The following is a 22,347-nucleotide window of genomic DNA, read 5'->3' on the forward strand; positions in this document are numbered from 1 at the left end:
TGTGGACGAGCAAAGTTCACCTTTCATTTGACGTGTCAGCAACTTCTTTTATCGACGGACACTGGAAAGACCTCAAGCATGATTTCATTTTTGCTTGTAGGAATAAATTTGCACTGCATGCTCAGCAAAAAGCACAACAGAACCTATTTTAAGAATTTCTGACATTGTATGCGTTTATTGGACGTACAGCTACTCAAAATGAGTTAAGGATATTGGGATACAGCATGCACCCATATCCCAATATCCCAAACTAATCGTTAGCATTTGACAGTAAAAGAGGGGAGAGAAAGGTGTACGACGTTTAACAAAGGTTCACGGTCAGCGCCTTAATAACTGGGTCGACGGGCCAACCCCAAAATGTATCTGGTTTAACTCCAATCAGATATATCCCTCAAGCAGCTCGTGCTGACAGCTGCAAACAGACCCTTTTTTCTGTAGTTGTTTCCCAGACTGAAAGACAGAGGTTACTGTGACACACATATATTTGACTTTTTCATAAACCTCCCAACTGAGTCAACATGCCTGATATCTCAGTATCTACTGTATAAAGTCAGCGTGATTGCACTGACCTGATAACAACCTGATAAAACTACATAATTGCACAATTGCTGCCACTCCGATGAGAGGGGCGCTCATACACCCACCTGTCCAACTGATTAACTTAAACACGCTGCAGCAGGATCAGGTTATCTGAGTGTCACAGCACTTCCTTCTGTACAGAAATAATGAGCAGTTGTTATCTTCCTATTAAAAGTGTAACCTGATGGTTTCCACCTCCTCACTTGTTCTGCACAATGAAGAGATGAGGAAAACTTCAGAGTGAGTTTGACCTCTGGACTTTCCATCTTCATTAAATCAGATGCATGTTCAGTGGAACCACCTAAATCTTCCAAGACGAGAGAGTTTGAACTTATTTTCATTTTGCCAACTCAAGATGCTAAAATAAGTCAATAAAAGCAACTGAGCTGGTTACTTTGGACGGATCTCCTACTTAAAAAAAAAGAGAGAAAATATTATAATAAAAAAAGTTAACTTTTCAGGTTAGAGATGAAGTGTGTGGGTGGTGTTTAATGGATGTTTTTTTTTAAGAATTATAAATGCAGTTTAAAGCAAATTAGATGGTTTGTCTTCACATTCAGATAAAGAGATAATACTCTTCCAAACAGGGTATCCATAGACACACATGTAACCAATCAAACAATTGATTTAAGGTCCTGTTTGTAAGAAAAGTTGTTTTTTGAGTGTAGGACGGGTCGGCCGCCGTCCCAAAGCGTCACTTCTTGACGAATTGGGAAACCCAGCGAGTCATTATTTGACCTTTAACTCAGTAAAGCACAGCTGAACAAATCCGTCTTGGCTGTACAGATTAACGACCAAAGACTTCCAACTTTCTCTCGGTACCGTCATATAGATTTATAGATTTCTGTTTAAAGAAGTGTCTCAGTATGTGAACTCTCTCTGACTGTAGCTTCCCATCTGTCCTGCTGCTCATCTCCAGTTTAAACAAAGATTACCTTGCTTGCACTTCACCACACAGTGTGACAGGAACCACCACTAAACCTGTAATAAATCTGATATCGGATCATAAAAAAACCCACCGGCTAGACAAAATATGACCTCAAAGTATTTTGATGACGACGATGCAATGTAGTTTTGAAAGGTTTTATTAACTAGGACTTCTTTCCTTCACATCTCGAGCCAAAAAGAGAGGAGAATCCCAACAATACACATTAAAGTTTTGAGCCAGATGAGTGAATTTTGCTCAAAAACAAGTTTTATCTTCTGTACAACCAAAGAAAATGCAATATTCTCACTGAAGCTCTGTTTTTTTGGGACACAGTAATTGTATTAAAAGGTGCACTTTGTAGGTTTGGGAAAGAATTTTTATTAAGAAGAGATTTGTTTTATGGCTAAACTAAATAAACAAACCGTCTTTGTTCTTGTGACTGAATAAACTGAACAAACAAACTGACATTAAAGGACAATACAGATTAACTTTGTTTAGATTTGCCGGATGCTTCAAACTTCCAGCTTCAAACACTGATCTGTGGACCTTATTTCCCTCTGAGAACAGCTTGTTTATTCAGTTATGGAAGAAAATAAATATAGAGTATTTTATTACCTCATTAACACTGTAAATATTAAACTTCTGAGTTTGAACTTTTTGGGCCACTTGGAGACAATGTAAAAATCAACCTACTCAACAAAACACAGCTGGAAATGTTATTATAAAAAGGCTGCAACTTCTGAAAGTACCAACCTGATTTGCCCTCATGACTCTGACAGAAGCCTCATATCAGCTTGAACTTAAAGGTGCATTCTGTAGTTTTGGGGAAGACATTTTAATCAGAAGAGAAAGATGTTCATCAACTGATTTTTTTCTTTATGCCTGAACAAACTAAACAATCAAACTCTCTTTGTTTGTTTTCATGACTGAATATATTGAATAAAACAAACCGACCTTAAAGGACAACACAGTTTCATACTGTTTTACTTTGTTTATATGTGGCGGACCCTGCCACCTTTCTAGCTTCAAACAGTGTTCTGGGGACCTTATTTTCCTCTGAGAACAGCTTGTTTATTCAGTTACGGAACACAATAAATGATATATACATTAATAAATTTAAATTTATACTTTTATATCATAAATATTAAAATTCTGAGTTTGGTTTTCTTCTCCAAAACTACATAGTGCCCCTTTAATATGATCATCATCCCCAAAAAACAGAGCTCCAGTGAGAATATTGCATTTTATTGTACACATTTTTTGTGTTGTATTGAACATCAAACTTGTTTTAAACCGAAATTCACTCATAAGGCTTAAAAATCCACGTGTTGTGGGGATTCCCCTCTCTTTGGCTCTAGATGTGAAGGAAAGTGGTCGAAAACGTGAAGAGCAGACGTGACCCGAGCTGATTCTGTGTCGTCACGTCTGATTATTTGTCTTATAGTTGCCAAACATGAAGACTAAATAATGACTTCTGACACACATCCGTGCAGCCACACACACACTGAGACTCACCTATGATGAACCACAGGAGCGTCTGTTTCTGCAGAGCTGCTCCGGTCTGCGATCCCATCCTGTCGCCCTCAAAATGATCCACTGACTGAAGTTTGGCAGGAGGAGTGAAAGGAGAGAGCAGCTAACAAGAGCTCAAAGAGTGAACAGGTAACATCACAACAAATCCATGCACTGCGGGGGTCCGTTCACTCAGCCACAGCTGAAGCTTCTCCTGCAACACCTTGCGCAAACTGCTCCGGTTGAGGAGGGTGGAGGGTGAGGGTGAGGGTGGGGGGGGAGCCAAGACTCGTCCTCGCTCCTGCTCAACCTGAACTCCCCCGAGTCTTCCTGTCACCGACGCGCTGTCAGCCACACATCACACATCGTAAAGTTGGAGCTGTCTCTCCCAGCAGCCGTCCTGAGGGTTTTTAGGGAGAAATCCGGAGCGCGCAGTGTTGGAGGGAACTGCGCTGTGCGCAACGGGACGCACCAGCTGGGACCCGCGGAGCTGAGCTGAGGGACCGTCAGGGTTCACTGCTCCTCCCGGGGAGGACACGGGAGGATGTGGGTGACGCGGGACAGACCCAAACTCTGCAATTACAGAGGAGGGGAGGGGAGGTGAGGGTGAGTTTTGGACGAGGGAGGAGGCACGGGATTCCTTTTGGTACTTTTCCATTGGTTAATCGGATACAAACCAGCGGCAGAGGCAGCCTATGACAAAACACCTCATACATTAATAAACTGGACAAACAAACAGAAGTAAATTGAATGTAGGCGGAAGTAACCTGGACATCGTTGTGACAGCATCTGAAATATGATGACCACAGATTCCTTTTAGACATTTCTGTGTTTCCATAGAAGATAAAAACACATTTGAAGCTTTCAGTTATCAAAAAAACTGTTCTTCAGATCCACAAACAACTTCTGGGGACACTTCATTTCCTTAATCCACATAATATTAAAAGGAGACTATGCATCAGATGTGACTTTAGAAAAGTGGGAATGTAGTAGGTCCACCTGTGCTGTGGATCTGACAGCTGCAGTATGTTTACAGAGCTGCGCGACACCTCCATCTAGTGGTCAACTGAGGCGTTACAGCGCAGGATCCTCCCCAGTAGGTTGATGTTTGGCATCCTTTTTTAGACTTTATTGTAAGGCTGCAAGATCTCACATATATCAAAGAAAAAGACTAAAACATCACAAACAAACAACCATGGATGCAGGAACTAGGGGTGCTGAGGGGGCTGCAGCACCCATTAAAACAAGGCTATAACATATGCCGAATTTACAAGAAGGCCCAAATAATCAAGAATTTGACAGAAACAGCACTTCATAAAGTTTATGAAGTTTCCCCTAACTCAACAACTCACAAAATTGAGTGATTTTATGAGGGAGTCTGGGGTGTTTCTCTCCCTCTTGAGCAGACTGTAAGGACCCAATAACTTTGTCCCATTGTTCAAATATTTATGTTGTTTATTTGATTTTTTCAGCCTTTGAAAGCAACACTGAAAATCATTCCCAGTTCAAAGTGATTTACGATGAGAGGGAAAAAAAATATATAATCAAATACTTCCCTTCACTACATTTTACTGCAGCAAACCAGACATTTGTATCCGCAATATGGTGCGTTTCATTTTGAGTCCACGGTTAACGTCTTAAAATCCACTTTTCCTCTTATTTGCCCTCTTAAGTTGATTCAGCATCGGAAAATTCACTTTTTTCTCTGTTTGTGTGACACTATTACAAATGGAGCTGGAGCACAAGCTCAGTCAGGAAGACTGATCTTAATGCATGCTTTGGCCTTTCAGCTCACTCCTTGTCCCATCCTGTCATTCATTCCTCTCACGCATAATTTCCAGTCATTATCTGAGGATGTCACTTGAGATAATAGCTGTTCACATCAGCCGGTCACATCTATCGAGTAGCACAGAGACACACCTGGACTGCTAGCCTGTCATCTTGCTGCCTTCTTATTAAATATGATTCTCTCTGCCATTAGTTCATTAGCTCATGCTGCGGTTTTGCCTGCCCCCTCCACCTCCCCATCACCTGCCAGGCTCTACAAAATTACCAGTTTCAGCAGGTTTCATCACCTTTATCATTCTCTCTGTCTCAGCAGAGTCATCAGCCGCCGCCAGCAGCACCTCCAGTGTATGGACTCCATTGGGGGAGATTAATCTTGCTGTCGTTTGGGGCAGACGTCCCTCCATCACAAAATCTCTCAGTAGAGTCCTCGCTGCTGAAAATTAAATTCCGTCCTCTACTGATTTAATCTGTTTTATTATGTATCAGCTTGTTCCAACTCTTTACTGAAGCTACAAACATTCAAACCCAAGAATTTATACTGGAAATATTAAAGATGTCTCTTGCAAAATTCTGACATTCAGACATTTTTTTTAAATCTTTGTGATCTCCACAAGAAGTTACAGGTATGACTGACTCGGGTGGAGGAAGGCTTTCTTTGGATCATTCAAGCACGTCCAAGAAGTAGAAAATTATTACTTTGTTTGCATTAAACTTGTTGCCCATCCACATTTTTAAACTTTAACATACACACAAATGAAATTAATAAAAAAAAATTGCACACTTAATTGATATAAAAATGCAGATTCAACAAGAACAAGAACGTCATTGAATGTATGCAATATTTGTTTCCCATTAAAATATAAACACCATACTCTAATTATCTTGAGTATTTGACCTTTATTTAAAAAACTAATATAAAATTCCTGTGCCATTTAAAGTTTATAAAAAGTGTTGTGCAGCACTTTGCTTTGAACCCAGCGTGATGAAGCCCATTCATTTGGATGAAAAGGCCTAAAGATGACTCATCTGTCGTTGCTCTCAGACAACAAAAACTCACAAAAAATCAAATAACTTGATGGAAAACCCTGTCAAACCACCTCCCACTGAAAAAGAGTCAGGGCCGGAGGAACAAACTAAGGTCAGGGTGGATGACGCAGAGGCAACAAAACTACCAGTGGGTGGCTTCACAAAGAGTGTTTGAAAAGTAAAAAGCAAAAAAGAAACTGAGGACAGCTCAGATCAGTCCGTGTCACTGAAGTCTGGAAAAGTTTATAATTATTTGAGGGTTGGGTAACTCTGCAGATGCCATCGAAAAGATGACTGTGTTCCTCTTGTGCTCGTGATGAGGATGCAAAAGACTCAGGGACCAGAAAGGGAATATAACAGATCATTCTGACAATAATAAAGCAGAAAACAGTGTGTAAAATCTTCAGACTCAGACACTCAACATGTCAGGAGGTCCATGAAGATCTTCCTGAATAAAAGCTAAAATCATAAGACAGCCTTTCAGAACCACCGAGGAACTAAAGAGCAGCGAGACCAAGAGAAGACCAACGAATATCGTCCTCTTCCAGTGGGCAAGTCACGACAAAACAGAAAAAAAATGTTGTGGAAGAAACACCGCAGAGCGAGGAGGCAAATCTCACTATGATAAAAAGAGGAATAAAGTTGAGAGGAACCTTCACACCTTGAGGGAAACTTGAACCATGAAAGACAAGTGAAGGCTAAACAGACTGCAGAGGGGATTAAACTGAAAAGATAATTAAATCACCTCACTTCAAGATGAAAAGAACGATAGGAGCGTGAACAACAAAAAGTACCAAAAGAAGGAAATGAAGCACTGTGATGAAAAGAAAACGCTTGGTTAGCTCTGATGTAAAGGAAGGAAACAACAAGTTTGGCAGGTTAGGAGGAGGACGGGGAGAGTGACTCAGCAGGGAGGAAGGTCGTCGATGATATAAAAGTGGCAAAGTAGTAAAGAAGAGAATCTACCATCAGCATTGAGATTGACATGATTTCATATTATCCTTATTAAGAGGTCATTCAGGTGCGATATGTAAGAATTGGCCTCCTATGCAGTTTTTACTCAGGACAAACAGGGGCATCATATCACCAGAGTAACTGCTAATTGCTGCTAACTGTAGCTGCCGTTAGCAAGTCAGCTCAGATAGAAGAGCAGCTAGTGGTCCGGGCTGCGAGCTCAGAGCGCCAGGGGACTGTGAGTGTTTACACCACTTGATGGGATGGAGTTAGCCGCTAACTTCAGTAGATATCTCTGCAACACAACGCATCGACATAATAAAACTGTCACTTCTTCACATTCTGTTGATAATTTTACAAACTGCACCTTAAAGGGCTCATTACAAGGAATAACTCAGGTCTAGTAATGGTTCACACCTGACCACACCTCCCTGTGAGTCACAGGTGTTGTCTGAAGTTCAACACACTTCCATCTTGTTGTTCAGGATGAAGCGTGGAGTTACTCTTGAAACTGCATCGTGCCTCTGAGGAGCTGTACAATGATCTCATCAAGTTGGAAGAAAGAATGATATTACTAACAAAGTATCACAACAGTTTGTGGCATGTAATATAATATAGTGCAAGAAGTATTCAAACCTGTTAACTCAGACATGTTTTGGTGAGATGGTGGTTGGCGTTTGAGCTGAGGTGGAGGGAAATCCAGCCGTTGCTGTGGGAATCCCAATGATGTGAGCTGGCTGGCTTAACAAGCTGGCAAGACGGGCAGGTGAGCAGGGGATCCTGGAGAGAGTGGGGACAGGTGTGAGGGGAAAACTGGCAGGCAGGCAACCTAACCGACAGCTAAGCTTGGCTAGAAGTGTGGCACACTGACACAACATAAATGGCACAATGATCCAGCTGAGACTGTCAGCAGGGCTCTTGTAGGGAGGTGGTGATTGCAGGCAGGTGTGCTGATTACTGATGATGAGCAGGTGTGCAGAGAGAGAGAGAGGACACAGACAAAACCAAAACATGACAAGCACACGCCACTAAAAGACAGAACATATGGTGTCAGGAAGGAGTTATTGTGACAATAATACATATATGTTAAAATATATGTTTCTTGTTGATAATCTGAATCTGCAATCTGCAAAAAGTCTTAATTGTAAAATGGGGGGGAAATATAACATTTCCCTCTGCAATGTAATGGAGTCAAAGTATAGAGTAGCTGAACCTTACCTCGAAATAGTATTTAAGTTGTACTTGTACTTTTAATGTACTTATACTGTAATTTCCACAACAGGAAACAGTCGATGATATTCTTTTATGTGAATATTATTGGGATTTTATAACTGACTACGTTTTTTAACAGGGTAATTAGTAACTATATTGGAATACATTTTTAAGAAACACTCCCAACCCTGATTATTCACGTGTAAAGTTGTGGAAATTTTCATTTGTTTGTGAAAAAAGGCGGATCACCTCACGAAAATTTGGAAATCACATGTGGAGAAGCAAAGTTGACATGATTGTATGTGCCGTGGTACCACATGTGGAGATTTTAATCCACATGTGAAAATAATCCGGGATGTAATCCATGTAATTCCCATGCGAAAATGTAAATTTCCCATGTGGAAATTTACATTCAAATGTGGTGAAAGCCAATCAGATGTGAACAAAAAATATGTCCAGATCACGTGTGACATTTCTTTCTTTCAATTTTAAATTTTAGTTCACATGTGAAACTTGCGAGGCAGCAGAGGCCAAATCTCTCATGTGTTATTTTGAAAGAGATGAAAATTTGGCATGAAAAGGCTGTTTGTTCCTGCAAAAATCATTTTTGTTTACGAGTTCAAATATGACTGCGAGCAAGCGAGCATGTCTTTAAGTTCCCTCCACACTTGACTTGATGATACTCCAAAAATATATTGGCACAACATTGATATTCCAGGTCTCGCTCTCTCTCAGCGCGTCAGGCAACAGACAGCCTCCTGGCATTTAAACCCTTTGCTCGCCGCCTGCCTGTCTGACCGTCTCCAAGGCGACCAAGTGTAAACCAACAGCAGGAGGCGTGCGGGGGAAAAAAAGAAGAAAGGAGAGGAAACACTAGAGTGGAGAGTCTGGTGAAAAGGACCAAAGGTTTTGCTTTTCAGATGTTCACGGAGACATAAAGCTGGAATAATTCATCAGGGAATGTGAAGAAATGACAGCACAGTAAGTAAAGAAAAGCTCATTTTAAACACTGTATTTTACTGATGTGAGTCTTATACTTTAAAGCAGGTAGAAGCAACAATAACAAATATTTCATGTCCAAAAAGTTGCTTCATATTTTCGAAACTGTGCTTCTTTCTAAGTTTTTACATGTCGAAATATGAAACACTTCAGCCATCTTGACTGTTGCTCTGTTAGTGTTGTCAAACATTAAGCCAGAGGGAGTCCAGCCCTCCAAGAGTTGTGTCTATTGTGCACACACATACTCACAAACACACACACACACAGTTACGCCCACTCTTTGGTCAATGGAGGAGAAGCTCATTAATGGATGATTATGTATATTAAGGTGACTCACAGGCAGTGATAATGTGAGAGAATAACTTCCCTGTGCTCTCCCGGGCCCAGTGGATCATTAGAGACTTACATCACAGGGCTAACGTCCCAGTCATGATCACACAAACACACAGACTCACTCAGACGCCCAGCTGAACGACAAGTGCGGTGTTTACGATCACTTATTTGCCATTTTTCTGCAAAAATCAAGTGTTGTCTGACCTCTTGCTCAGACTCTTCTCTTCTGTCTCACTGCACTTCACACAGATCTGACTGGAAACTCGTGGACTATGGAGAGAAGTGAGAAGAAAAGGAGTGTTGATGTGATGCCGAAAAGAGAGCAGGAAGAGGTGGAGGGAAAGGAAGAAGAGGTGGAGGCCCAGGAGGAGCTGGAGGTCTCCGACACTGAAGATGAGGAGGAGCAGGGATCTACTCCGCTTATCACTGCCTGTCATAAAGGCATGACCGAGGTATGTACAACCTAGATTCCAAAAAAACTTGGGATGCTGTGTAAAATGGGCTCAGGAACACACAGCATCACAACTTTTTTGGATATATGAGTGCGTGTTTGAGGGCTATTGTTTTGTAATCACGCTTTAGCGTAAAAGATCTGTCCCCATTGTTCACTGGAAAATTCCTACAAGGTGAGGTCAGCTTTCCCGCATGTCAGGTTGTATATTTCCTATCAACAACAGCATGTGCTTACGTGCATGTGGGATCTGTGTGACTTGGATCTTGCTCTTTACGTAACTCCTCTGCATCCTCTCGGGGGCGTTGCATTCAAAACAAGCAGGTGACTTACTGGTAACAAAGGACAAAGAGACACTCCCCTTATGGTCCCCTGTGCAGTGAGACAAGTCACAGTAAATAACTGATGATATTAAGAAACACTTTGCTGTAAAAAAAAACTGGCAATCTTAAATCAAAAGGAGAGTTTACACACTTACAAGCCTGATTTTTATGAATGAAGAAAATGTATGTAACTTATTTTAATCTACCAGTTAAAGTCTCCTAATTGTCCTTTCTGTTTCATTTCATGTGTTCCTGCTGCTGTTAACAGGTGGTAGAGCGGCTCCTGAGGGCCGGTGCTGATATGACCCTGTGTAACTGCAGCCGGCAGACAGCGCTCCACGCGAGTCCTCCTGAGCTCCGGGGAAAAGTGTTGGGATGGATGTCGAGGCCTCATCTGCCTCCCCAGGCTCGGCTGCTGCAGGCTGCCTGGCAGGGAGACCTGCGCTCCTTAAGGAACCTGCTGGTAAGACTCCCACACATGAGGCGGTAGAGGATTTCCCTGGTGAGCTATTACGAAAACACATCCGGGTATTCTGTCTGTTTTTATGTGTAATGTGTGTTGTCAGATTTACTGATGAAAATTTTATGCAAAAAAAGGGCCTAACAACATTTTAGCACACCACAAACCAAAGCATAGCTATGCATCAGGCTGCAGGCATTAAAGATGAGTTGTCTATGTATGTATGTATGTTTACAATGTACTGCTTTTATTTTCAAACTGGGCGCTGGTTTCCCATTTATTAATCGTGTCTGTGTTTGTCTGTACGTGTCAGACTCAGACGGACTGGGTGGATGTGGATGTTCCTAACAGCGATGGTGTGACAGCTGTGATGCTTGCTGTCAGGGACATTGACCTGTTTGAGGGCATAGCCACACTGCTGCCATGGGAATACAGACCTGTGGAAGTGGTCAAGGAGCTGCTGGGACTCTCGGTGTAAGAAGAAAAACTCATATTCATGCATTGATATACTGTACAGACAAGCACTTTAGAGTTTAGCAGTTGCCAGCTGTCTATTTGTTCCGTCTTACTTGAATTAAACAACTTTTAAATGCACATTTTGCACACATTAACACACCAAATTAAGATTTATGTGTAAAGGAAACACAATTTAAAATGAAGTTTTCTGTTTTTCAATCAGTGATCTGCAGGTAGGAGACCACAGTGGCTGTTCCGCTCTGCACTACGCTGCTAACATCAGCAGCCCTCTGAAGGACGACATCATTCACATGATGGTTGAGGCCCTAAGACAAACAGGTACACACCGCCACTCGACATGAATGTGACGAGCATGTATCAGTTAGCATGAGCTAGTTTTTCATTCACAGTTAAAAGAGTATTTTATGTTAAAAATACTCACAGATGTGCTCACAGATGTTGAACAGTGGGCTCTCGCTTAGCAGCCGTCTCTCCCTCCACCTCCAGATGTGAAAGTCAGCTAATATACATGTATTGTAAACATGATATATATATGACATGTATTCATTTGAACACATCCTGATTTGCAGGAACATAAAATCCCAACATTTTTTATGTAACCCTGGCTTCGTCACTTTTACCCAGTTTCATTTACTCTCAACTCTACAGATTGTTTCAGCGTCTTTCGGCCCTTTGTTTTGGTTTTACTGCCACAGCAACTTTACTGTTTTGGTTTAGTCTCATCAGTGTCGTTTCCAACGTCAGCAGGCAGCTGTGATAAACTGATTGTATGATACCAGCTCAGCACTAAACAACAGGCAGCCAGACTTAGCTAACAGCAAGCACACAGCTAAATATCCAAATACTTGGATAGCACAGGAGCTGGTGGAGACCAAAACAGAGCGAAAAGGAGAGAATACATCAATCAGGTGGCCAAAAACAAGTATGACTGCAATTGTTTTAATTCTGATCTTAACGGTTCATGTGATTTTTTCATTGGGAAAGTCGGGATTATCCAGTTATTTGTACATTCTTATGTTTCTTTCTCAATGATTATAATCTGATTAGAATTATGAAGTAAGATGAAAAGGATCCTGAACTCCAGCGTTTCCCACAATCCAGAGCACCATACTGCTCTCTTTTGTGTCCTGTTTTTCTCCAGACCAACAACAAAATAAGACCAGAAACATATCATAAACAACATATAATGGAAACAAACATAATGCTTTCGTAGGCTTTCTTATTAAACAGGGTGTACACAGCATGCGCACGTGTGCACCTTTATACATAGCTTCCTATTCACACACACTTTTTTCTCTTTCACACACATGTAGGCATACACACCAACAACATACCACGCTTATTCATAATCCTGTTTTTCAGAGTAAAACCTCCTCAGTTGCACTCAAAGCCCGCACTTATGTGGAAGGGTATAAGAAAGGCTTGTTTGTCTATGTGTGAGCCACCACGCTGCTAAGAGCCTTCATGAGAGAGCGTGAGTCACAGTTTGTACCAAGGACGGTGACAAGAAGAAAAAGAAGAAGTTGTTTTTAGACCTCCAGAACACTTCCTCACCTTGTGTAAACGATACAGGGTCCATGGGTGGGGACCCAAACGTGGAATTCAAAGTTTTTAAACTCTTGACCTGCTTTGGTTGTAACTGGGAGCAAAGTTTTCCTTTTATATGTGTCAATATAGGCCACAAGGAGTTGTAATTATTTCTGATTTTGTGCAGATGCTGCCCCCATGTCACTCCTGGCTCAGGATCTGGACTCGGAGTTTGAAGATTCGGACATAGAGTTGGACCTTGAGAGCCTCTGTCCTGATCGGTCTACGGCTGCCTCCCCCACACAGACACCGACCCGACAGCATCGCTTTCTACTCTACAGCCACACAGGGGTAAGTGATCCAGATGTCAAGGCTTTTGTCATTTCTCCTCAGAGCTTTGGGACCAGAAGTTGCCTGTATTCAGTCACTAATTCACTTAATTGTCAAGATTTTAGCAAGTGAGACTAACAAGACCGTAAGCATGTGTGCACGGCTGCTCACAGGCAGTAAGAAGGCACCCAGAAGACAAATATGTGGAAGCAGTAATTGGCTGTTTAGATAAGTGTTTGTGTGTGTGTGTGTGTGTGTGTGTGTGTGTGTGTGTGTGTGTGTGTGTGTGTGTGTGTGTGTGTGTGTGCGTGTGTGTGTGTGGAGGAGGGGTGCTCTGGGTAGCTGACACTTGGCTGCCATACTGCTGTATTATGGGTCTTTATGGAGCAGATGAGCAGGGCAGCTGGTGGGTGAGCTGGAAGAGAAGAGCAGGTGGTTTACGGGGAAAAGCTGCAGAAGTGTAGTGCGGTGTGTAGTGTTGAAACGACCAAAAATATAAACTTTATAGCAACGGTTCACTTGGAATTAATTAAAAACCAATTAAAGTGTGATGTTGAAGTTGACTTCCAAATCTAAATCCAACACTTTGCCTTTGTACGTGTGTAAAAGCTCCATCATGTGAGCAGTGACTGCACCATTTGTTGCTCTCTACTATATCAATGACATCTAACAAAGCTTTGAAACTGAAACTCTCTTTCTTCTGTACGTTAAAGAAGACCTATTATGCTTTTCATTATTTTCCTGTCCTTCGGTGTGTTAAAGGTTTTTGTACATGTAGTAGATCACGTAAAAGTCTGCGTCAACAGAAGCTCCTCTTTCCCACAGAAAATACTGCTTCTTTGTTTTATTTAAAAAAACATGCTGAAATTTCAGCCAGCTAACATTTGTGCTGCAGGACCTTTAAAGGGACATATAATAAATTAATTTCTCGCCTTTGTTCTTTCCAGGAGGTGCTGGAGTCACCAGGGTACCCTCCACAATCTGACCACCATAAAGGCCTCAAACAAGGTAAGGACTCCTGCAGTTTTACTGGTGTTAGTGATTAAGGTGTGGACAATGGAGTGTAAGTTTTATATTTCCTTTGTGGGCTTTTTGGAGAAGGACAAAAAAATCTATCTTTAGACACAGAGGATAAAAGAGTTAGGGACAAAACACACTATGAGTGTCTTAAATGCCGAATTACTACTTCAAAAAGGTCAAAATATTTATCCAATTTTGGTGTTTTATGGTGACAAAAAATATACTGGTCAGCTCCTAAACAGGCCATCAGATCAAATCACCTTCTGAAGGGAGGCGATTGAGGGAGGCGTGACTTGGTGGGAGGCGTCTCCTCACACACAATACGACCTCTCAGCCTCTCAGCTGAGAAACCTGCCCACCGGCTTGTACCTCAGCCACAGCGGCATGGCTGAGAGGCAGAGAGGAGAGAGTCACAGTGAGGACCGGACATGTTGAGAGTACAGAAATGAAAAACAGGTTATAGGTGTAATCATTAGGTAAACAGAGGGAGGAAGTATCTGATTAAGTCCTAAAACGTGGTCTCGATATGGGAGCAGAGCGGAACAATAACAAGCTCAGAAAAGGGTAAGCACATTTTTGTGTTATGATGTGGTTTTGCTGTCTAGAAATACTTCACATTTGTTGCCTGTCAACTGATACAGGTGTACTGATACTTCTCCAGCATTTATGAAACTGCTTCAAAAAAATTAAGGAAATGCAATGTGAAGTCAGATTTCAGTTGTTTTTATTTAAGTTTTGTGGCATTTCTTTAAAGTCGTGTAATTTTTCAGTGAGTGAAGACGACAACATTCAGCTACCGTGGGGCCAAAAATACACTTTATGTAACACATTTGTGTATAACTGTGAGCACTGAAAATACAATGGATTTGTAATTGGTGGGTGTAACTGTGTGTGTGTGTGTGTGTGTGTGTGTGTGTGTGTCTGCAGCAGATAAGGGAATCCCCTTCTGTTTCCAAAACGCCATGGAAACACTGAGAGACATCAGGCAAGCCTACCAGGACGCAGGGAGGGGAAGCAGGTGGGGCGAGTGAAATCTCACAATCTTTTACACACACACACACACACACACACACACACACACACACACACACACACACACACACACACACACACACACACACACGTATTTGCTATAAAGACACAATAATTTACAAGCGGATGGCACTGAGCTGATTGCATTTACATATGAAAACATCCACATCTGTTCATACGTAACCACAAACATTTTGTGCGGGTACAGTTAACACTCCATCCCCCCCAACACACAGTCACTTGTATAAACAACACACTCTCCTCAGGCTAGTCAACAACAGCCTCTTACTTCTACGTGGACAGCACAAGAGTGTCCTATCTGGTTACACTCCTGTCCTGTATGCAGGCACCTGTCACTGTGTCCAGAGGACAACCTGTTCTCCCCAAACAGGTTAGAAACACAGAGACAGGGGGAGAGAGGGCTTCGTTGAATCAGCCCATTGTCTGTTATGTGGAGCTCTCACCACTGAATCAAGTCCAAACTCTCTGAGGAGAATAAAGGTCTTTGAGCAGGTCTCTAATTTCATAGCATCAGCTTCCAGTAATACAGAGAGATGGGAGGAAATGAGGATTTTGGCGTAATGTTCACTTCAACACGAGGCAATAAAACTCATCAGCATTTGTAATTCTTATTGCAATATTGTTAATGGGAATACAATCACAATATTATCTTGTCAAAGGCTTATTTAACTGTGTGTGTGTTTTTCAGAGGAGGTTTGTTTCTGCCGAGCCTGAGCAACAACAGCAGGCGCTGGAGCCAACCAGACCCTGCTCCATCATCTGGTCGGCTGAGTACCAGGACCTCCTGCCTCCCAGTGCCCCCCAGACACAGGTACATACTGCAGCTGGGCTCATTATTTAGGCATACGCCACAGAATCTGGTTCCCTCTCTTCATTTTCCCCTTCCCCTTTCCAATAACAACTGAGGTCAGCTCTGCCGATCACTGCTGCAGTCAGGTTGATAAATGGGAGTGAGGATAAATCTAATGTGACTGAGGGTGTTTATACCTCCAGAAGGTCTGGAGTGCCTGTGCCTGGATCATTTATGCCATTTAAGGCCAAACAATAGCAGATACATCACCATCACATATAAAGAGATCGGAGCTGAGAAAAACAGTGTCAGCCTCTTGTGACTGGTGGAAATTAAACATTGATCGAAATAGACTGAAAGAAGACTAACCTCTCTTTTAGTCTTCTTGATCTATGCCCACCCTGAGTCGTTGGCACCTCAAAATTATTTTTTGTTAAATTAAATGATAACACAGACATCTGAGTGATTGTAAACCACGTACCCTGGATCTGAACCAAGATTTCAGGCTTAAAGGTTTAGAGTTTGGTTACACTTTAAACCCTCACGTCTCCTACACCCTTTAATTATGGTGGTTGGAGTAGGACACACGTGATAAAGTTAACAGTGAAAAGTAATTATTAATCAAAAGCAATTATTGAGCTATTAATATTTGACCTATAATGTGAAAAAACAGCTAATTTGTATACATTTATTGCTTTGGAGCAAGTGGAAATCTACTTACTGCCCTTTTGTTTTCTGATTATTCCAGTTTCATTAATTCAGAAGACACAAGACATCTGTGGTAAACTTCAAACGTCTTTGAAATGTGATTTCGATTCGTCCCTCACAGGCAGAGAACAAGAAGTGTGATTGCTGCGTCCCCGTCCTCCCCCGGCCTGCTGTCTGTGGCCAAGTCCAGCCAGCTCAGCCAATCAGCCCCCAGCATCATGGAACCACTACTGTCTTCAAACACTATGATCCAGGCCAGGGCGCACATCCAGACACGTACGTAAACGTCCAACTCAAATGGCCAAGCTTCTGAACAAGATAATCAGTTATGTGACTCATTTATTTTTTCCTGTCTGCAGGACTGGGTTCTCAAGACAATGTAAATGAACAAAAGGTATATTTCAAACACAAAACCTCCTTTTATCAGCTTCACCGACATTTCCTTTTATACCTATATTCCTTCCAAATTAATCATCAATGTGCTTATTCTCCACAGCTCTCACGGGGTCTCTTGCCGACTCTGCATCCCAGAACACCAAAGCTGTTGGCACCACTCGACAGCAGGCCAAGGGATATTGCTGCTCTGCCAGTACTAAGCCACCACGTCCCCCTGAAGCCCATCAGCCGAAGCCCCCTGTGCTCCAGGACCCGACTGAGGAGAGAGAGACTAACCTGGGGCAGTCCACGCCCTGGCCCTCTGAGCACTAAGGGTGGGAGTGAGGAGAGCGGGTCCAGCAGCAGCAGCCATAGTTCCATTGATCTGGAGGATGAGGAGGAGGAAGATGAGAGAACTTCAGGAGGGAGCCATCTGAAGTTTGTTGGAGACAGATTGTTGCAGCATTCAAATGATGTGAGTTGCACAGAGACTGATTCAGTTGGCAAGACAAGGCAGGATTTTACTGTTCAGACAAGGATCAGTCGTATTCCAGAGCCTATCAATCATGCAAGTAATCGTTTTGGCACTGAAAAAGCTTTAAACTCTCACTGTGAAGGCAAAGCCAACAATATGAATTACACAAAAGAGCCTGTTGACAGGCAAGGAGACGCTATGAATTCAACTGTGAACACTGAAATACCTATCACATCAATGTCTAAGGAGGAAAAGAACAATGTGGAGTGCACCACAGAGCCTGAGACCGAGATTAGCCACAGGACAAGGTTTGACCAGGGTGGTGTTATTACATGCTCTGATGGGAATTACAGCAATGACCTGAACAGCCCAGAAAGAACAAAGAAGGATCTCTGTTATGAAGGAACCCAGGTAGATAAGCCAATCCCTTGTAGGGAGGATGTAAAGTTAGATACTGGCACTGTTGAAGAGAGAACTCCAGCTGTTAACCTTCTACAGTCGGACATGGATCCCAAAAGAGACAAGGGGATGTTGAAAGCCTTGAAGCCTCTCCGGAGCAAGGAGAGAAGAACCCGAACAAACTGTGAACTAAAATCAAATATCCAAACGAACCACCAGTCCTTCAACATACTAGCACACAAAGACCGCAGCATCCTGAATCGGTCAAAGTCCAAAAGCAATCTGAAGAACTCCTCACTTTCCACACAAGTTAAAGATAAAACCAGGAAAAGCCCTGAGCTAATAATCAGCGGAGAGACAGTCACAAAAGTAAAATCAAAGCTTAAATCTGTTAAAGGTGCTCATTGCAACACCGGCACTCAATCGCCACGAAAGAAGGTGCTCGATCATGCTCAGAGCAAAAGAGCAACTCCAGACAAGTTGATCAGATCTCAACAGCACCCACCAGTGACCCAACAAATAAAGAGACTTGTTGTAGCGGGGACACAAAGATCTAAATCTGCTGTTGACTTTGTCACCTACAAAGACATGTTTCAGCAGATACAGAGTGGAGATGAAGGGCCAGCCATCTATGAGATGTTTGCTGGTCCTATCTACGATAACCTCAGAGTTTCCAGCTCTTGCGACAAAGTGAAGGAGAGACAAGTGCAGTCTGCTAATGTCAAACACAGACCTTTGAAACATGCACAGAGGAGAGGTCCAGGGGAGAGGCTGGTCGTTTCAGCTAAAAGCAAATCAAAACCTGCATCCTCGAGGCTGAAACCTCACCTCACACCCCTACCAAGGAAAGACCGACAAAAACTGAAGGATGTGCCGAAACTTGACGGGCACACAGAGGCTGAGTTAGCTTCTGCAAAGGATGTTTGTCATAATAATTCTCAAGATCAGATGTTATCTATCATAGAGGAGGCTCTTTCTAGATATGGGTCTGAAACATTAAAATCAGATGACAAAACATTGACTGCGGCAGTTTCCTCTCGTGATGAAGAGTCATCAAACCCACAAGTTCATGAGCCAGTATCATCTCAAAGCCCTCAACAGCCGAAGATCAACACCTGGACTTCGTCTGGCAGCAGCAGCCACACAGTCATGTCACCGGTTTACCAGAAGTTTCTGGATGAGGTGGGAGACGGGCCGCTTACAGATGACCTTCTGCAGTGTCTGGCTGAGGAGCTCATCTCATTGGACGAGAGGGATGTATCCATTGGCCCGTGTCCTGACAAGCTGGGACCAGGCAAGGAGGAGTCCAACACGGAAGATGATCCGGTATTGGGAAGAAATGCATTACCTGAGGTAAACTATTCTCATTATCATGATTTTAATCTAAATTTTAATCCTTAGTTTAAGTTACTCAAAAATTTAAATGACCTATTTTCCCTCTTACCTTTAGTGCTTTTTATTCACCTGAAGTTCTGGATAAACAGCAGTAGGAGCAAGAGGAATTTACATTTTTGATTTTTGGGGTTAACTGTGCCTTTAAGGATTAAAATTGGGGTCTAAGTTGTACCAGTGGAACACTTATGTTATTTCGACATGTTGTGAAACAAGTGTTGTCAAGAAAACTGAGTAGAGAAACTGTTTATGAAATATAAGGTTCAACCCACCATCACCACCAAAACCATTTTCACACGGTTACTTACAAAAATCAAGACGTTATGAGGTTCTCATGTGCCTACTAATCTTTTAAGACTCAACTAAACATTTTCAATAAACTAATTCAACACCCCGAGAAACCAGATTATCCTGATCCACCAAAGCTTCAAAGACTTGAGGCTTGCATATTCATCAATGATTTCCGGTTGATAATCCAAGTCACCCCACTTTCTCATTTACTTTGCTGATATTCATTATGTGTTTTTTTTAAATGCAGGTCAATTCAACATACAGTGCTGCTCTGCTTGGCTCTGGGTTGGTTGTCGATGACGCCATCACATGGACAAAGGGGGAAGTACTCGGCAGGGGAGCCTATGGCACAGTAAGTACGCTAATTTATAATAACAAAGTAAAGCTAATGATACAAAAATGAATAACTGGTGTCCTCACCAGCTTTATGAGTGTTGCTCTGTAGGTCTGTTGACCATCAGAACTCTATTTAATCTTACACAAATACCCAAAACATCATAGGCACAGCAGCAGGTATTGATGTTTAACTAACCCTGACGATCACTGCTGCCTTCTCACCAGGTGTACTGTGGCCTGACCAGCCAGGGCCAGCTGATAGCTGTGAAGCAGGTGAGCTTGGACGCCTCCGACTCTGATGCTGCAAAGAGGGAGTACAGTCGTCTGCAGGGGGAAGTGGAGCTGCTTAAAACCTTGAGACACAGCAACATCGTGGGCTTCCTGGGGACCTCACTTAATCAGCATGTGGTCTCCATCTTCATGGAGTACATCCCCGGAGGATCCATCGCTAGCATCCTTCACAGGTTAGGTTGATCCGAGATACCTTCACAACTTACCCAGAAGTATCAGTTAAAGCACTGAGCCTGACATAAAGTCATTATGAGTCTTTAACACACGTTTTCCCCTTTCCTGCCTTCAGGTTTGGTCCTCTGCCAGAGCCTGTTCTGGCTCTATACACCCATCAGATCCTGGAAGGGGTGGCCTTCCTGCACCTGAACAGGGTGATTCATCGTGACTTGAAGGGAAACAACGTCATGCTGATGCCCACCGGTGTCATCAAGCTCATCGACTTTGGCTGCGCCCGTCGTCTCAGCTGTCTGAACCACACAGCGAGCAACAGTGGAGATCTGCTCAAATCTGTCCACGGGACACCTTACTGGATGGCACCAGAGGTAGATTAAGAGTTTATTCAGGTTGTCCTCTCGTCTGGGAAGATTCTGTTTAATTGGTCGGCTGAACTTTAAATTGGATTTTTTCTCTCCACTCCTCAGGTTATCAGTGAGACAGGATATGGCAGGAAGTCAGATATCTGGAGTGTGGGTTGCACGGTGTTTGAGATGGCCACAGGGAAACCACCACTGGCACACATGGACAAGATGGCTGCCTTATTCTACATCGGGGCTCAGAGAGGGTTGATGCCGTCTTTGCCAGATGGGTTTTCAGATAACGCCAAGGATTTTGTAAATATCTGCTTGACAAGGTGAGACCTGTTGTCTTCCTGGGTTGAAACGTTAGTATATATCTGTTGTTACAGTAAATGTAAGGCCTTTCATTCAATCACTTACCCTGTGAATCTATACTGACTGATTTACAACCCTGATTCCAAAGCTTCCATGCCTTTTTGAAAGTATATTGAAAAAATATACTTACATGACTTTGACACATACTTCAGTGAATATTTTTGTATTTAAAGACATGATTTGAAATAGTTTCCTTGGTTTTTTTTTTGCGTTTTCTCTTAACTCCAGTGACCAGAGACTACGGCCGTCTGCAGACCAGCTGCTGAAGCATTCATTCATCCCCCAAAATGAGACCGGAGTGAACTCCTGGGCAACACAGAAAAATAACTGCTGTGGCCACGCAGAGTGTCGATAACAAGGACGGAATAATTTTGAGTTCATGGGGACATTTAACGATTTAATTCAGATTGGTGACTCAGAACACAAAGTATCCTTTGGTGACCCTTTAAGGGCCGTCACCACCTTTTCCCAGTGATGCATCAGTAGTGAGTTTGGATCAGACCCCTCTGCATTAGAAGCACTTTTATACATTTCACTTGGTACAATAGAGCCTTTAAAATGTGAAGCAATAGATGCCAGACTTTTTTTTTTTACTGACTTTGGGTATTTTCTATAGCAATCTTGTAAAGGTGCCAATCATATGCCTTAAAGGGGCAGTTCACCCCAAAACCAAAACCACATATTTTTCTATTTAATTATATTAATCCATCTAAATTGCTTTGATCCGAGTAGCCAGGTTTTCGAGATATCGGCTGGAGGGACGTCTGCCTTCTCTCAGATTTAATGGACCACGCAATGAATAATTATATTCCAAAGAAGGCCGATATCTCCAAAGCTCTGCAATTCACACTAAAAGATGGGATAAATAACACTACAGATAAGATGAAATGTGTCTTTTTAAATCCGGGGTTAACTGTCCCCTTTACATTTAAAGTCTAACTAGAGCTTTCTCTACTGGCTGATATATTTAGATTCTGATTCCAGCTTAAATTATAAACTTATTTCCATAACCTTAATTTTTCAGTGCCGAGAATGTGAACTTGTACTTCCTCTTTTAAGTTTCTGACAAATGAGAATGTAAAACTGTAAGACATGCAACATAAAGACTTTTCATTGCTGTTTCTTTACTCCCAGACTCTAGTAATATGGATATATGCATAATAAAATGACAGCAACAACCAGGGTTTATACTGTGTCAGGGTAGCGCCAACTTTGAAGTTTATTTGTAATACTGAAATGAAAAGGGGGGGAAAAGGATGCAAGAGTGCGTTCGGCTCATTCGTCCACAACTGCTTTTGTTCTGTGTGCCCAAAATGGGGTAAAAACAACCCGGCCTCAGGTTTGTTGTGTATTTGCACATGAATGAGTAACCCAGTCAAGAACAGAGGGGACACTCATGTCAACATTTGAGAACAATATTGAGTTTAA

General features: G+C 42.3%; 3 protein-coding genes and 1 long non-coding RNA gene across 6 annotated transcripts in view; 2 read left to right on the top strand and 2 right to left on the bottom strand.

Annotated features, from left to right (window-relative positions):
• Positions 1-3,585, bottom strand: part of ramp1 (receptor activity modifying protein 1) — a 62,674-nt gene extending 59,089 nt beyond the window's left edge. Inside the window, exon 1 of the mRNA XM_084361210.1 lies at positions 3,023-3,585. Coding sequence (XP_084217336.1) covers positions 3,023-3,080 — 58 coding nt within the window. The 5' untranslated portion in view covers positions 3,081-3,585. The remainder of the gene's footprint in view (positions 1-3,022) is intronic.
• Positions 3,586-5,625: 2,040 nt separating this feature from the next.
• Positions 5,626-7,702, bottom strand: LOC311262706. The gene is made up of 3 exons (XR_014623295.1): positions 7,424-7,702; positions 7,205-7,319; positions 5,626-7,082 (listed from the first exon to the last, which is right to left on the bottom strand). It is a non-coding gene; the product is annotated as an uncharacterized lncRNA (long non-coding RNA).
• A 1,176-nt stretch (positions 7,703-8,878) lies between these two features.
• On the top strand, positions 8,879-12,218 carry LOC311262899 (uncharacterized protein; the record flags this gene model as incomplete). The annotated part of the gene is made up of 6 exons (XM_084362648.1): positions 8,879-8,980; positions 9,581-9,783; positions 10,374-10,568; positions 10,879-11,039; positions 11,245-11,360; positions 12,184-12,218. Exons 2-6 carry the CDS (start codon positions 9,604-9,606, stop codon positions 12,216-12,218), a joined length of 687 nt encoding a protein of 228 aa, XP_084218774.1. The 5' UTR covers positions 8,879-8,980; positions 9,581-9,603.
• Positions 12,219-12,767: 549 nt separating this feature from the next.
• Positions 12,768-22,046, top strand: map3k19 (mitogen-activated protein kinase kinase kinase 19; the record flags this gene model as incomplete). Of its 3 annotated transcripts, none has more annotated exons than XM_084362746.1 (12): positions 12,768-12,920; positions 13,847-13,907; positions 14,847-14,937; positions 15,661-15,783; positions 16,592-16,746; positions 16,830-16,864; positions 16,967-19,072; positions 19,650-19,754; positions 19,964-20,202; positions 20,319-20,571; positions 20,671-20,879; positions 21,148-22,046. In XM_084362746.1, 12 exons carry the CDS (start codon positions 12,768-12,770, stop codon positions 21,272-21,274), a joined length of 3,657 nt encoding a protein of 1,218 aa, XP_084218872.1. In that variant the 3' UTR covers positions 21,275-22,046. The 3 variants fall into 3 exon arrangements, with proteins under 3 accessions (XP_084218872.1, XP_084218873.1, XP_084218874.1); XM_084362747.1 differs by having other exon boundaries at positions 14,850-14,937; XM_084362748.1 differs by lacking the exons at positions 12,768-12,920; positions 13,847-13,907 and adding an exon at positions 14,403-14,483.
• Between the last annotated feature and the right edge of the window lie 301 nt (positions 22,047-22,347).

Source organism: Pagrus pagrus (assembly GCF_965226575.1).
Source record: "Pagrus pagrus genome assembly, chromosome: 9".
Lineage (NCBI taxonomy): Eukaryota > Metazoa > Chordata > Actinopteri > Spariformes > Sparidae > Pagrus > Pagrus pagrus.